Below are 17,555 nucleotides of genomic sequence, written 5' to 3'. Positions count from 1 at the left end.
TGGATGAAAAGTTGTCCATTACATAAATACATGTAGCATGATGGCTCCACTGGAGGTCAGCAAAAAATATGGGACAGCTCAACCTCCTGCCTATAAGACTGCCACGCAATAACCATCAGCTATATCAGCTACCAAACAGAATTTAATCCTATGTAACAAGTTTTATTAACACAGAATATATCAAAGTTGATTAAAGAAAAATGAAGTATATCAATGCACAGGATCTTATACACACTTTACACTTGCTCATCAGTTTCTGGTTAGTTTTTAATCGTATACAATAAGTGCACCCAGCCATGCATATTTACACGTCCAGCATGAGCTAACTAAAAATACTCACCTCGCCATGATGAAGGAAAATAACCATATGACCTCATTCAATACTGAAGAACAGTAACTAATTATGTCTGATAGCATGATTGTCTACTCATGTAAAAGTATGACTCAGAAGGGCAATCATAGACACGAGTCACCGTGAAGCTACAACATACACTTGTGTACCTGAAAGTTGGTCATTGTTCCTCAGAGCATAAAGTTGTAAGATTGGTACATGTATATATCCGTGTCCAATCATCATTGAGATGGATCACTAGAGCTGGTATAACAATACATCAACTAACTCCCATGTCAAATCTTCATGGCTGATTTTGACATACATTAAGTCTATCCATATTTTCACTTGCACAAACATTACATTGGAAACATGATAAAAAAAATTCAAAATTTGACACTCACTTCAAGATGTGCTTCTCACGCACTTAAAAAGGAAATATCAGCATAACATGTCAGCTCTAATGTAGCATTCTGTTTATACCAAGTAGGTCTGTACATGCCTCCCTGTCTCCGCAGTCTCTGTGCCTAGAAAACATTGGTTTTGAGGTGTTATTCTATGTACTTTTGTATCTGGTCTTTGGCTCATATCACGCATATATACACTTGTACATGTCATAGTCTTGTATGAAAGAGAATGCTACCCTTAAGGGTAGCAATGCTAAGAAGGTCGGCCACCTATCACACAGCACATGACATATGCAGAAGTATTTTGAAGGAAAATAGGTTTTATATTTCCAGTCGCTATACAAAGAAGATATACAAAACAATCACTTGTGGGCACAACTCCCAAAAGTAAAAACAAATCAAAGAATGCTTCGATATAACGATATGAGTATAACCAAAATCGAAACAATCCTGATAAGTGGCATAGCATTAGTCAACAAATAATACAGTTTAGGAACTTTGTCTATCTAATAATGAAGTGTCACGGCTTCAATACAGTAAGGTCCTTGTGAGGGCTTCTTTACAGGGAGTTTAGAGAACAGATTAGCCTTCAGTTTCATCAGGCTCGATGACAGCTCCACCTGCAACAATATTTGTCTTTAGAGTAGAACAGATGAGAGCTGATATACCAACCTATTAGAGTGGACCAGATGAGAGCTGATATACCAACCTATTAGAGTGGACCAGATGAGAGCTCATATACCAACCTATTAGAGTGGACCAGATGAGAGCTGATATACCAACCTATTAGAGTGGACCAGATGAGAGCTCATATACCAACCTATTAGAGTGGACCAGATGAGAGCTGATATACCAACCTATTAGAGTGGACCAGATGAGAGCTGATATACCAATCTATTAGAGTAGACCAGATGAAAGCTGATATACCAACCTATTAGAGTGGATCAGATGAGAGCTCATATACCAACCTATTAGAATGGACCAGATGAGAGCTGATATACCAACCTATTAGAGTAGAACAGATGAGAGCTGATATACCAACCTATTAGAGTAGGCCAGATGAGAGCTGATATACCAACCTATTAGAGTAGACCAGATGAGAGCTCATATACCAATCTATTAGAGTGGATCAGATGAGAGCTGATATACCAACCTATTAGAGTGGACCAGATGAGAGCTGATATACCAACCTATTAGAGTGGACCAGATGTGAGCTGATATACCAACCTATTAGAGTGGACCAGATGAGAGCTGATATACCAACCTATTAGAGTAGAACAAATATGAATCAGCAGCCAGAGCCAAGCTAATGCTGCTTCCAAAGTGGACATGATAAGGAATTAGAGTCAGCCACAGCATGTATAAGAAACAGGGTAATGTACAGCCTGTATAATGGCTAGGCTAAGGCCTTAGTCATTATATATGCTAGCTGGTATTGCAAATGACCGCCCGGAAAGTGTAAACCTCTCCATGGCTAAAAATGTACGCAGTCTACACGCTATTATAAAACAAATTTTAAATGACTTATGGACCAAGTCAGTTTAGTATGTATGCACCGTGTTTGCAGTTATGTTCAATGATAACGCTCACATGCAATCTTTTGTATTGCAAGCTATTTAACAATCACACTCCTCTTATCCTAGATTAGCCAATTAGTGCCACACTACTAATTAGCATGACTTTCAAAACTGTTAGCCTATGTTCAAAGCAAGATATGTTAGAATTACCTGTTGTCTAGCGTTCTCATGCAGTTGCACAAGCAGGTGTGCATGGTCAGAGAGTATAATCTGAAGGTAGTGAGCATCCAGTAGTACAGAACACCATCGCCCTATGTGGCCATCATCAAAGGGTCTACGGTTCTGGCCCTCTGCATCGCTTGACAGCAAACTGATAAGGTATCTCAGCAGCACCTGTAAGAAATACTTCCACGTACATAATAAGTACTTACGAGTACATAACAAATACTTACGCATACATACCGAATACTTATGCATATATAGCGCATAATTACACACACATAGCGAATACTTACACACACACATATAACAAATAATTACACATACATACACCAATTCCTTTATAGGTCTTCAGGCACTAGAACACAATTAGTTAATGCATAGCACTTGCATGTGATTGTCTAATGTACTGGCTCAGTAGACCAGCTTGAATCTGTCGACCTCATGAATGAACAATAATGAAGGAAGCAACCATATTCAGAATAAGCAGTGTTTGAGCAAAAACATTATCACCATACATTAAGATCATACTGTGGTATATAAAATAAATAAATGTGTGTGTTCATACACACAAATCCTCCTTTCATCAATAATAAACAAATTATTTGCCTCATTGCTATCAGTTATTCACCCTATCTCTTACATATGTATATGCATTGAGAGTTGTAAAGTCAGCTGACAGGTATGTTTTTAGCAGCTAAAAACATCAGCAAGATCACACATGGAACATTTTTAATTAGTTGCTGATACTGGAAGAGCAATTAGGAACATATCGTTATTGTTGTATATCTAGTCGAACTTGGCATCTGCAAAACAACTTTTACATTTTAAAGAGTTGGATCTTTTGTATGTTTTTACCACCATGAGATTTTTTGACAGAAGCCATGAAAGTGTGTCATGGTCCAAAAATTTTGAGATTATAAAATATTTTCATGAAACAAAGAGCTAGCCAGTTACAGGCCTGTATTCACTGGTTGCAAGTTGGGGCGGCTAATGTTAGGCGACTAGTTATGAACACCTGGGGGTGTGGAGGGGGACGGTGTAAGCACCCAACAGGTTTCTCTTATGAAGGGCCTTAGCCGGGCCTCTCATGTGAAGTTTCAAAAAATTTTATCGGAAAGTATCAACATTTTTCTATTTTTTGAGATTTGTTTTGTTTTAGGTGATGTGACTGACGAGACGTTTTTAAATTAAAATAGGCAAAACTTGACCGCAGTTAAAACACTCAGAAAAAGACATCTTTTTCTTTTGAGCGTTTTAACAAAGATCAATTTTGCCGATTTTATTTTAAGTTCATATGGAGGTTTCCACGCTTTCGATGGGCTATGGCCAAGCGGATGTTCGGTAAAACTTTATATTTTGCAAACTTTTATAAAAGTCGTTAAAGATGTAGTTGCGTCAAAAATGAAATTAGGACCCATGAAAGGCTAAAACATCAGCTACAATTTGATGCCATTTTTGTCTTTGTAGACCAACCCTGTCCAGAGATATATGCGTTTGAATGAGGCCCTCTTTTAAAAAGCTCACGTTCCAGCGGGTGGCTATTTCGTGACGTCACAAGCTTGTTATCTGAAACGAAACCACAAGCGATAAATATGAGGTCGATTCGTTAGCCAATCATGCGTGCGAAATTTTTATATAGGCCGTAATAAATGTTATCACTCGTAAAACGCGTTGTCTGTGATCTCGAAGATTCTCTTAATTAGATCTCGTTACTGATTCAACGCGTTTCAACAATTACTAAGTTATACAAAGTTTTAAAATGGCTTCAAGTTCGAGCGACCGCTACTCAGAGTTATCTAAGCAACTTTTAGTAAAAGATTAGAGTAGACAGCCTATGGCCAAAGCTGACAGGCGTCAGCAGCGTTTTGCTGCAGAAGAAGACAGAATGGAGGTAAATTAACTTAGAGTCTTCTATACTTTAGTAAATGTAATATTTTTATAGTCATAAATACATATACTAATTAATAAAATGATAATTCTTTGCTATCTCCAATCATCGTTTCATAGCTTATCTGCCGTTTTACCTAGCTGTAATATTTTTTTCGAATTTTCTTTGGTAAATTAGAGTCATGATTACAAATTATTTTCACTCGTAGGAAGTGGGTAAAATCGATTGATCATTGTAAATCTTTAATTTCCAGAACCAAAGCTTCGAATCGTTGGCTTGGCGTACTTGTGCATTTATTAAATGTTTATTCGTTTTTAAAATTACACTCGCAATCTATTTAACTCCCAATTTGGAAGCTGTCAATAGATACGCTTTAGAATGACATATATTTATTGCATTTTTTTTACTGATTACAGAATGTTTATGTCGTCCCACCAGCCGAAGAAGCTTTGTCAGTGTGGAAACTGCCATAAAGTGGAAAGAGAGACTTGAATGCGTGCTGCATAAGCCATGATGTTTTGTTTGAGTTTGTTGCAGTAGATGAATTTGTTTTATTGTATCAGCTAATACTATCTGAGTGGCCACGACTTGATGAATATTTTTAATAAAAGTTTTATGCCGAGATGAAAATATTTTTGCTTGTAAAAATTATATAATAAAATAATATTGTTGAAGATAATGCAAAACATGATTTGCAGAATATTGTAGTGAATCGGATATGGTATATGGGTGTCCGCAGAACTGGAGAATGTGAGTTCAAATCCAGTTTGCAGCAGACTTCTCATTCTTAAAACTCTATCCCTGTCTATATTCTTTTCAAAGAGGTGGCTTGCTTATTTCACTTATCTAGTATTCGGTAAGAATACTACTAGCAAGAAACGAGTACGTAGGCAATAGGTAATAGGCGATATAATGTGGGCGGGGCTTATGGGAGGCTGTATATCGTTTGTATGGGTAGATGCAGAACTGTGCTGATACAAAGACCGCGTTCTACAAAAGTGACTTGACAGAATTACCGTAGACCGGTAGAATTGGTAGTCGGTACCCAAATGTTTACACAACATTTGGAGAAAGTGAGTAGAACAAATTTTCAATTTTCGTTATTTGAAGCCTTTTAAACATTCATAATAATGCATCTGTAGCAGGATTTAAAATTTTATTCTAGCCAACATGAGCAAATACAAAATAAGATATATGCCAATAGAGCCGCGTAAGACTAGACTTTTATCGCAAATAGCCGATGTGAATACGAGAGATAGAGACAGGTTGCCAAACGCGTGACATCATTTTTGGCGAGGCTGGGCACGTTTTTGTGGCCTGAGCGTTTTTACTGCGATCAGATTTTTTCGGTTTTAATCTTCAAATATCTTGGCAATGCGATCGCGTAACACAACAAACAACATATCAACTGATAGAGAAAAAAAAATGCTTTCTTTTAAGATCAACTTAAATTTTGACGCAACTACATCTTTAACACGAATATTTTGCCACTGATGATGATAATAATGATGTCTAAGAACTACTAAAAGTTGATGTTTGTCTCTATGGCTTGGGATAAAGTAATATTCTACAACGATGAAAACCGTCTCCATAGCCGTTGGGCAAATAACTTTTCGAATAAATGATGTTGAGGTCGAGTTATCCGAAGCAATTTATCATTGCGTGGGAACGGACCAAACAAATCCGTTCGAGTTAACCTTGTGTTTGAGATGAAATGTTACATTTTATCCGAGGGCGAGTTATCCGAGTTTGACTGTACTTAGCCGCTGAAAGTTCATAAAAAGTTGGGGCGGCTCAGCCGGCCAGCCGCCGCAGGAAATACAGACCTGGCCAGTTAAACAACAGCATCGAAGCTCATAAACAACAAGTGAAGACGAGAGAGTCACATGGCACTGAACAACAGACTAATAAAAGGAGTCAAAAGGCAAAAAGCTTGACTGAATTACATCACCTCTGTCTGGTGCACTTTTGTACACAGTTTAAATTGATACAATACTAGTGTATACAATTGACACAATACCAGTGTATACAATTGACACAATACCAGTGTATACACAACTATAATTAAATAAACACTGATATAAATATATATTCATAACTCAACCCCATCCATACACTAGTAACGTAAGGCTGGTGCACCTCACACTATGAGCCAAAACATAATTCTACCCTCTCCAAACTTTAACTAAACACTAAACATTTTGACGGAATTAATTCATGTTGAGAAATTTTTGCTAATGCTTACTCGATATTTTTGTTGCAAAAGCTAGAGTTTCTTCAGAAAATTCTGGACAATAATAAATGCAATAGACAAACAAAAGCCAGGTTTAAAATTTTTCTAGCTTAGTAAAACCGACTGCAAAAGAAACACTATCAAATTTACAGTTTGACATAAACACAGACGCTCATTCTTTACATATAAAATATAAAAATATAGCTATCAGAAATATCTGATGCCCAATGTTGAAGAATTTCACTAGCAAAAATAAGTTTAGGTTGCTGTTTACGATTTTTCTTTTCATATACCCTAGGGCACTTATATTTAGCTAGTATTTAGTTTCGTGAGTAGCATACAGAGTAAAATTTCGCTGGAACTTAATTTCGCAGCTCTGATGAGTGCGAAAATATAGTGATGTGAAAATTAATGCAGTGGAACAAACATTAGATTCCTCAGGTCCAGTTCACTGGTACGAAATATTTTTCAATTTGGGACTACCGTACTGTTTGGACTATAAACCGCACCTCTATATAAGCTGCATGTGCTTTATTTTCCAAAAACGATAATAAAACAATACATAAGCCGCACCTTACTATAGGCCGCAGAACTAAGGACTGTGCTTTTTAACTGGCAGCAACTTTGCCATTTAAAACGGAACAGTGCAGAACGGCACAGTTTCGTATTATCCGACGCTTTTTAACTTAGTGCCTAACGGGACAGTACCGTGAGGCATTGTTTCGTATTTTCTTTCACAGCTAGAAGTGCACTAATTGAAGATTCCCGTTAGTGCACCCTAGCAGTGAAAAAAAGCCACAGAATAAGCCACAGTGATTAGCCGCACCCTTGTAGGCCTACCTATAAGCCGCATGGCTCAAATCATCAGAAAAAAGTAGCGGCTAATCGTCCGAAAAGTACGGTAGTTTGTATTTGTGAACCGCAGGTAGAAATGTGTAGGCGAGATCAATAATGCAATTTGATCGCTTGCTGCAGTTTGTCTCCTGGACTATCAATGACGTCAAGGTCCCTGCCGCAGTGACTGATGTTGTACCAATATTAGAATTCAAGTATTTATAGCACCGCGGTGCCGCGGTGGCCATGGCCCTGAGTTGTTATTGCTTTTGGTTGGTAATAAAATTCATCACCACAATAATTATTATTCAATTTTATGACTTTCCCTATCAGTTACAAATTCAATGACTAAACTAATATCATCATCTTCTTCATTTGTATAGGCTTTTCCAAAAAAAACTTATTATCTTAATTTGTTTTGCCAAGCTGCTCCGTCGGTGTATTAGCTATAATGAGTTTAGCAAAACTTGCCCAATGAGCCAACCACACACGAAAATTGCCTGCATTTCTAATATGATGATTTTATTGTGAATATCAACGAGGAAAGCCATTTATTTTCGCGTGCTCGTTCGTTATGATAGTTTAGTTTCGCTCATGAAATTTTCGCGAGAGGCTGTTGCCGCGAAAACCCGAAAGTTAGATGCCGCGAATACATAACTGTCCTAGGGTACCCTAAACCAAAAATTTAGAAACCATGATATTATGTAGTGAATTCTGAGTAAAAAGAAAACTAACTGGTCCGGTTTTTCGGAAAAATGATAACCCAATATCCTAAATGTACCGCATCATAAGTTTAATGGATTTGTTACCTCTGTGATCCGTGATCAATGTTTTTGTATAAATAATGTGAGCCATTATAAGGGATTGACATACACCAAAGGGGTATGCAAAAGTGTAGCAAAAGGGGTACACAAATGCACACAATGAACACCACATAATTGAAATGCAACACTTACCAGAACTTGGTTGAACTCCAGCTTTCTCAGTGCCTCTGAAGCATACACATCTGTTATCTCCCTATTAAGCAGGGTGTCTCTGCAAAACAGAAGAACCATGCATCTCAGACAACCCTAACAGCAGTAGTGAGATTATCTTAAACATATACAGTGAAAATATGAGCATATTATAGCAGAGAAACTCTGACTGACGGAGACTCATTGAGATTAGGTAAGAAGAATACGTGAATTTGAACTAGGGCCATGAGATAAAGATGTCTGAGTAAATGACCTGATATCCATATATATTGTAGCGCATAGAATTTTTTACCGATGTCATAGACATTGAGTCGTATGCGCACCAATATAATTATAGCATTTATATAGTAATACCGCAGTTCTAGTTTGACCAAGGAGTAATAGCACTGATCACCTCTTGACAAGGAAAGTCAACTAGTTTGTCCAGACAAGATTAATAAGACATACAAAGAGCTGAAAATTTTCGATATTGTATATTATCATAATTGGGTGCATCCACTGAGTGTCATGCTCTTCAGTTTTTAGATAGAATAAATGATGGTATCACGGATACAAAGGTTCTATAGTTTCAACCAAATTTAAGTAACCTTCTTCACAAGTAACGACATTTCAATTTTTTGCTGTTCAAAAACACTTGAACAATTTTTTTGGCAACTTCTTGAATTGAAAGTTTAAAAACTGGAAAAAATTAAACATGTGGAAAAGTAAACATGGCGGAAAATTAAAGCGGGGAAAAGTCAACATGGGTTTCTCCTGGCTTTATTACCTCATTCACACCTGGGTGCGAGTTAACTTGCGTACTTATAACGTGGCTATGCACCCAACGCCAGTTAACTCACGTCTGAAATTTGCCAACTCCTTGCATCGTTGTTTTTAAATTATAAGGGAATATTTTTGATTAGTTAGAAAGGAAAATTTCTGGCCAACCAGCCAAACTTTAAAATATGCCCCATTGACGTCTCTGGCAAAAGTTATAACTAAATTTGTACACTCATCTTGACATCTACCAAAACCGGAAAACATCATGCTGACTTAAAATTTTATCGTTCGCAATCAATTTTTTTCAACTCCAGAAGAAAATATCCAGATTCTGAAGTGGTAAGACACTGAAAGACTGCATAAATCAAATTAAAACATTATTTTTAATGTTTCAGTTATTATTAACTTTTAATTTTGCTAATTTGAATCGTTAGGCCTATGCTCGAATAAAAATGCACCTTTCAGACTGTCAGCCGTAGTCAGACTAGAGTTATCATTCAGTTTCGATAGGATCATATTGATTCCTAGAGCTGTCTATAAAGTCAGAAAAGTCAAAAACAGAACTATTGAACATGTTTTTATTATTTAAAACATTTTATGACATTTTATGACATTTTATTCGAGTTATACTGGCATATAGATTTGCTATGCTTTTGTTTGAAGTATAATACTCGCGAGGAAAAGTTCGAAATTAGAGTTTCATGATTTTCATGTTCAAGACCAACTGCATATATACATATATATTTGTCGTATGTAGGTTTGTAGGATTGATTGTCCGGCTATAGATCTTAAAATCTCTATTACAAATATTCCGTACCGAAGAAGATTCAATCTCGGACCCTGCCATTCGCCAGTCTGACGCCTTACCCACTAAACTACAAAAATAAAATTGCTAGTTTGCCAATATAAGTCATTATATCTGAGCAATACCTAACTGCTTTGCATATGATGCGGGTCATAGCATAACGTCACGAGAAGCTGTTCGCTCACATTATTAAACTGGCTAATGGCGAACGACTCTCACTACTTCTCATTGTTTATAAGACAAAACACTTTTTTCATGATATGTAGTTTGAAAGTTAGAATGGCAAATGTTGTTATATCGCTGGCTGAGTTCTCAAACCAGTCATGTGGGACACAAAGCAAAATTCACAAAATGGATTACAAGTTTTGGTTTTCTGTAATTCCATTTTAATATTAGTTAGAATTTTCAAAATCCAGTAAACAATATCCTGACAAAGATGACAGTGAATAAGTAAAATATTTTTATCTTATCAGTATTCATTGTGGCTAAAACTACTTTTCATAATTCCAGTTGACTGGTTTGTTCACAAACTACCCTACAGGATGAATTTATTCGCGGAGTTATATTTCGCGAAAATTGTCTTTTCATGCATATTCGCGGATGAATTTATTCGCGGCTTAAAACTGCCACTCTCTAGAAAAAGTTAACTCTATTGCGGCTAGTAATAGTTATTCCTACGCATGCGCACACCGCGTGTTCCGGTTTATATTTAGCTTACAACTGCGAGGCGATCGTGCTATTCTACGTTAAACCATTTTTGCTGCGTCCAGAGGTTTTCACGAATATTCATCGCTTTGGAGGCCTTTGATAAGCTAACAACTTGTGGTAAGTAATGAGTTTTTTATATTTACTAAATTAGTTGAATTTTACTTTGGTTCTTCAGTAAAACGCAATACTAATTTTTTCCATCCCTACTGCTTCATTATTTGTTTTAGTGTGAGAGAGGGATTTTTCATCAGACACCGAAGAACAATGATTGCAAGGGTGGTAGATGTCATTTTTAGAAGATCACCAATTATTCAGGGAGGTCTAGAAATTGAGGTTGAAGTGACCGCAGCTACTTACGAGAAGAATATATCTGTTTTTAAAAAAGGAACAAAAACGCCTTTACGAGCACAAATCTTTGGCCAACAGGCAGAACTTTGCAATAGTAAGCCACAAGGAGATTTCTGATGATAACTTCCTTACCAGCCATGTAGTAGCGAGAGAATCACCTTCAACACCAACCCAAGACAGTGACGGAGCTGCTATTACCAAAATAACAAGTCAAAAAGCACCATCACACGCTAGTATTCACATATCAAGAGTACCAGTTTAATTTTATTGCTAGACAACCGCCATATGGACTAAACTGTTTATATTTACTCCATTCATCGTTGATAAAAGTTTATTTGTATTTGAAATATTTTATTTGTACACTCTAGTTTGTAATAAATAATAATATATCTATACATGAAAGAAAATATATAACTTAATCATGTTTGCTACAGCGATATCAAGGAGTTGTTGTCGAAGGGGTCTAGGTTGACTGGTTGCCTCTGCCAATATTCCTGCGTTGATGAATATTACTACTTGTCTCTAGTTTTCGAAATCGGAGTAGGTTGTTTCTGTAAGGTAATACCGAACAGGAATTACGATCTGTATTTACGACATCACGGGCGGGGGAGATCAAGGACAAAAGAAGGAAGGGGATGTTTCCGGTAGAGGGAGATCGGCTGGAAAAAAGGGAGGACCGGAGTCTACGACGAGAGCGGGATTATTCTGGGCACGGTTCACGGAGGAGGAGCAACTGATGTACGCATAATCAAGTAAGATCATATAGCTTCATATGGTGTCAGAATATATCGAACCTACAAGCGTAATCGTGTAAAACGTTGCTGTTTGTGTGACGGTATTTTACAACGGCGAACTCGACAAGGCACAGATTCTCTGGAAGCTGTTGCGTTGAGGCAAAGGATCGGATATTTGCTGAGATATCGCAGGAGTAGGCGTACTTTGCGTGGAGCAAAATTTTGCTACCCTGACTCTCAAAGACAATATAGTGAATTATACTGTCATTCTCATATATTTTGGTGTTATCTAACTTGTTCCCTGTTAATCACGATCCATAGTATGTCTGCTAGTGGTGAAACCAAGCCTGAAAAGTTCGTAAAGCCCTTGGATTTTTCCTCGGGCAACCTGGCTACCGCTTGGAAAGTCCTTAAAGAGCAGTTTAATATATATGTGATTGGGAAGAAACTAAGAGAACTCACTGTAGATGAACAGATCGGTCACATGCTTATGGCCATGGGTAGTGACTCGGTACCAGTATACAATCAGTTCACCTTCGTGCCATCTGACGAAGACAAAAAGAAAACACTGGCCAACTGCATCAAATTTTTTTATGCGTATTTTGAGCCTGTTAAAAATGTTATTTTTGAGCGCTCAGTGTTTAATAAGATGACTCAGCAACCTGGCCAATCTCTTCATCAGTTTATAGTTCAACTCCAAGTTCAAAGTGAGAATTGTGACTACGGCGATATGCGAGATGACTTGGTAAGGGATAGAATAGTGGTGGGAGTGCGTGACATCGAGCTTCGCAAGTACCTGATTGATGTGCCTGATCTCACACTCAGGTTATGCATTCAAAAGGCGAAGCAATATGTATCAAATCAGGAGCATGTAGCTGCGATGGCGTCTACGTCTGGTGCTCTGGGTCCCGGTAAAAAAGAGTATGCGGGGAATGTAGACTCGGTACAGCGATATAAACCCAAATCGTCTAAACAAATGACTGACACTGAGGAAAACAAGAGCAGTAACGCAAAGGACCAGCCATGCTCAAAATGTGGAAAGTGGAAGCATTTTGGTGGTCGCTGCCCGGCAGAAAGGTCAAGCTGCAACAAATGCAAGAGAAAAGGTCACTGGGCAAAAATGTGCAAAAGAGCCCAGCAAGTATCTGCACTGGAGGAGAATGACGATGAAGTAGATAGTTTGTTTTTAGGAAGTTACCAATGACTAAGCCGCATAAACTACATTGACACCATTGACACCATCTCGGAAACAGAAAATGCCTGGTACGTAGAGTTACAGATAAACTCAAAAAATGTGAGATTTAAAGTAGACTCGGGCGCTGCAGTTTCGGCTATTCCAATTAGTGTCTGCGATGCTCTTGGGTTGAAACTGACACCTACTACTCGAGAATTGTTCGGCGCGGGAAACACCAAGCTTACAGTACCTGGAGTGGCTATCGTTGAACTATCTCATGAAGGAAGACGCCACAAAGAGTGGGTTTACGTTGTTGAAGGGCTTGCTAGTCCTCCGTTAAGCAAACCGGCCATCAAACAGCTGGGCATTCTCCAAGTGTCTGAAATCGCAGAAGGTTCGTCAACAGGTTGGAAAGAGATGTTTCCGCCATTGTTCTCAGGCTTAGGTACCATGAGATCCAGAGTTCATATTCAGCTGAAAGAACTCCTTTTGCTCAATCTACTCCCAGAAAAATAGCTGCAGCTCGGCGTCGACCTTTACAAGAAGAGCTCCACCGAATGGAGAGGATTGGAGTTATCCAGAGGATAGAAGAGCCCACAGACTGGTGCGTTCCTTGTATAGTTGTGCCCAAGAAAGATGGGAAGATCAGAGTATGCATAGATTTTACCCGCCTGAATAAAGCAGCAAAAAGGGCTTACCACCCGCTTCCAGCCACTGATGAGACAATAGCCAGTCTGGATAAGTCATGAGTGTTCTCGAAATTAGATGCAAACAGCGAGTATTAGCAGCTTCGGTTGGATGAAAGTTCGCAGAAACTGACTACTTTTATCACACCGTTTGGTAGGTTTTTCTGCAAACGTTTACCATTTGGCATTTCATCGGCTCCCGAAATATTTCAAAGGGAGATGCAGAAGGCTTTGGAGGGCATTGAAGGTGTGTTATGTCAAATGGATGACATCTTAATTCATACGGAAACTGAAGATGAACACGTCAGTAAAGTGAAAGAAGTGTTATCACGTCTGGCTTCTGCAGGCATTACTCTAAATGAAGAAAAGTGTGAGTTCTCTCAGACTCGTATCACCTTTTTGGGTCATGTAATAGACGAATCAGGGATACATGCAGATCCAGGAAAAGTATCAGCCATACAAGATTTCCCTATCCCTAAAAACAGGAAAGGCTTAAAGAGATTCCTTGGTATGGTCAATTATCTTGGTAAGTTTATGTCTACCCTAGCATATGACACCATCAAGATGAGATCTCTCCTCAAGCTGAAAGATAACGATTGGTATTGGACAGCTGAAATGACCGAAGAGTTTGAGGTGCTGAAGCAAAAGATCTCTTTCCCAGTGCTAGTCCCATTTGATATGGAAGCCGAGACTTGGCTTTCCACTGACGCTTCCTCCTATGGTTTAGGAGCGGCGATTTTCCAGAAAACTGTTGATGGCTTCAAGCCTATAGCATTGGCGTCGCGGGCCCTTACGGACACAGAAAAGCGGTATGCCCAGATAGAAAAGGAGGCACTGGCCATGTGTTGGGCAGCAAAAAAGTTCTACTACTATCTAGCTGGCCGCGACTTCAAAATCGAAACGGACCACAAACCTATGGTATCGATTATGGCGGAGAAAGAACTGTTCAAACTCCCCATTCGTGTTCAGAGATTTCGTTTGCGCATGATGCGGTTTTCGTATGATGTCACATACATCCCTGGAGAGAAGTTGATAGTTGCCGATGCTTTGAGCAGAGCCCCAGCAGGAACAGAAGTGTCAGAACCGGAGCCTTTACTAATTCAGGAAATGATGGAACAGCTCCCGATATCTCGAGCCAGAAGAGAGCTACTCAAAATTGCCCTCTCAACAGACCCCACAGCTAATCAATTAATGAGGTATATTCAAGAGGGTTGGCCAAACTACCGTGATCTGCCTAAATATCTGAAAAAGTACAATTCATTCAAAGAGGAGTTGACTGTTGTGGGAGGATTGCTGTTTTATTACAACAGATTGTATATTCCCTTGAGTGAACGAGAGAGGGTCCTGCAGGACATTCATAGGGGGCATCTAGGGGAGAACCGCTGCCTCAGAAGAGCCCAGAGTGCGATTTGGTGGCCAGGGATGTCTCAGGACATCAAAGAAATGGTTAAGCGCTGCAACACATGCATTCGCTTTAGGAAAGTACCCACTGAGCCATTGATCCCTACTCCTCTCCCAGAGAGACCCTGGTGGCAGCTTGCAATGGATTTCTGCACCGTTGATGAGAGAGGTAATGAGTATTTGGTTATTAGTGACTATTATAGCCGGTTCATGATTGCGGAAAAGTTTCCCCGAGCCACTGCTGCAGAGATGTGTAGAACTGTCAACAAGGTCATATGTACATTAGGGATACCTCACATTATTGTAACAGACAACGGTCCACAGTTCATTTCTGAAAACTTCGCTCAACTAATGAAGAAATGGGACATTATTCATCGAACCAGTTCCCCTAGAAACCCCCAAGCAAATGGTCATGCAGAGAGAGTGGTGCAAACATTCAAGAAGCTTATGGCAAAAAACGTTGAGATTGAATCTGCTATTATGTGCTATGATGACAGTCCTTTTCAGAATGGCTATACCCCTGCCCAGCTGCTCATGGGAAGAGGGTTGAATTTAATGGGATATCTCGTCAACAGTCCAGTAGATGTAAAGAAGTTTCCTGCTTATGAAGCTGACTACAGAGGTAGGCAGGCTCATACTTTCAATCAACAGCACAGGGGGGTTGAACGGGACCAAGTGCCTGTTGGAACTCGGGTGGTTCTCAACGACCCCTCAGCCAAGCCGTTGAGAGCTGTTGTGATGGCGTCCTTCGGCAAAGAAGTTGCGTTGAAGACTGACAATGGAACCATGCTGCGCAGGAACAGAAAACTAGTGCAAGTTGATAAACCCATTGAGTCGTCCCCCATCTGATGAGAGATGTATATCAAGAGAAGACAGCGCTCATCCTACACTGAACACTAGAAGTGAAGCGAGCACCAGTCAGGTAACCATGTTACCTAGGAGAGAGAACTCGACAGATACCATACCTCGGCAGTTGCCTGTGCCAAATGCACCTGCTTCCGCACCTCTGCAGTTACAAACTCCTCAAGTGAATAGGACCATTGAGCGGTCACTTCCATCGAAAAGCGGTTGTTCTCCGCAGGCACCGACTGCGGCTCCCACTAGAAAGCGCAAAGAGAGTAAGGGATTAACCGGTCTCAGTCTTCAGTCTCAGCCAGCACTCATCCCCTCTAATACTCATCGTCAGAGTGTACAGACCCATCAGACACAGGCCGGGAGAGTTGTAAAACCTCCAGACAAACTCAACCTGTAATGGGTTATTCTTTGTTTTGTAAATATTGTCTGTCTCTATACTCACTGACTTTCATGTGGCTAACATTGTAATTCTACTAATTTCGAGTTTTGTTTTCCCCCCTCCCCCATGATGCGGCGACGTCTTTAAAGATTTGCATAAATCTTGAGGGGAAAATGTAAGATAATAGCGAACAGGAATTACGATCTGTATTTACGACATCACGGGCGGAGGAGATCAAGGACAAAAGAAGGAAGGGGATGTTTCCGGTGGAGGGAGATCGGCTGGAAAAAAGGGAGGACCGGAGGCTATGACAAGAGCGGGATTATTCTGGGCGCGGCTCACGGAGGAGGAGCAACTGACATACGCATAATCAAGTAAGATCATATAACTTCATAGTTTCATTCTCAATCTGCAGTAAACACAAAAAAGAAAAAATATTAACGAGTGTTGAGGAAGTACAAAAACAATAGCTGAAGTATTTGATGGAAGCGACCAGTTTTTAAACAAAAGAATTAACTAATGCAGTTGATTATGGAAAAACGTATCTGCACTGCAAATCAAATACATACCATAATGTCCAGATCAGAATCATGATCGTCCTTGACTTCGGTATTAGAGATTGATGGAGTTGATTCTAATGTAAAAAGACTAGAAGAGCTTTTTTGCTATGCTGAAGCCATTCCCAATAACTTGTAAAAACCTTGAATAATTTTGTAAAGTTTGACGCAATGGCAATAAAGCTCGAAGCCTGGCGATGATTTTAAAGAAGTTTTGGAACTCGGCTACGTGTAGTACTTGTGCTTCGCGGCTATTTTCGCGATGACGCCATTCTGCATATCTTGTGACAACCTCGAATAATTTTGTAAATAAATGTGATGCATTGCCAATGGTGTTAGCTCAAAGCTCAGGCAATGATTTTAAAAATGTTTTGGAACTCAATTACGTTTAGTATTTACATTAAAAACTAGGCTAGCGACTAGTTTTCAATTTGATGCAGTAGTTATTCTCTTTTGTGATTAAAAATAGAACTAATTATTCACTGAATTTAATAATTCGTGGGATTGACTGTTCGCGAAATTGCGAATTTTTATGACCAACGAATATTTTCATCCTGTAGGGTAGTTTAGAAGTTAGAGCACAAAGCAGCCAACTGGTATATCATTGATGTATAACAATGCGTCTGAAGATGCACAAGCGCATAGAATTACATCGGTTTATAATAGGTCCTATATAATAGTTTACAAATACTGTATTTGCTTTTTCTAGATGAACAACCAGATAGTTTTACGACATTAAGGTA

At 39.1% G+C, this 17,555-nt stretch overlaps 1 protein-coding gene across 1 annotated transcript in view; it reads right to left on the bottom strand.

Annotated features, from left to right (window-relative positions):
• Window positions 1-1,053: 1,053 nt before the first annotated feature.
• Window positions 1,054-17,555, bottom strand: part of LOC137407357 (nucleolar protein 11-like) — a 39,016-nt gene continuing 22,514 nt past the window's right edge. The window contains exons 12-14 of the mRNA XM_068093988.1: window positions 8,389-8,467; window positions 2,466-2,648; window positions 1,054-1,358 (exon numbers count right to left, since the gene is read on the bottom strand). Coding sequence (XP_067950089.1) covers window positions 1,245-1,358; window positions 2,466-2,648; window positions 8,389-8,467 — 376 coding nt within the window. The 3' untranslated portion in view covers window positions 1,054-1,244. The remainder of the gene's footprint in view (window positions 1,359-2,465; window positions 2,649-8,388; window positions 8,468-17,555) is intronic.

This window comes from Watersipora subatra, chromosome 1, assembly GCF_963576615.1.
Source record: "Watersipora subatra chromosome 1, tzWatSuba1.1, whole genome shotgun sequence".
Classification (NCBI taxonomy): domain Eukaryota; kingdom Metazoa; phylum Bryozoa; class Gymnolaemata; order Cheilostomatida; family Watersiporidae; genus Watersipora; species Watersipora subatra.
Note: the sequence above shows the minus strand (reverse complement) of the source record. Positions and strands in the feature narration are given on the sequence as shown.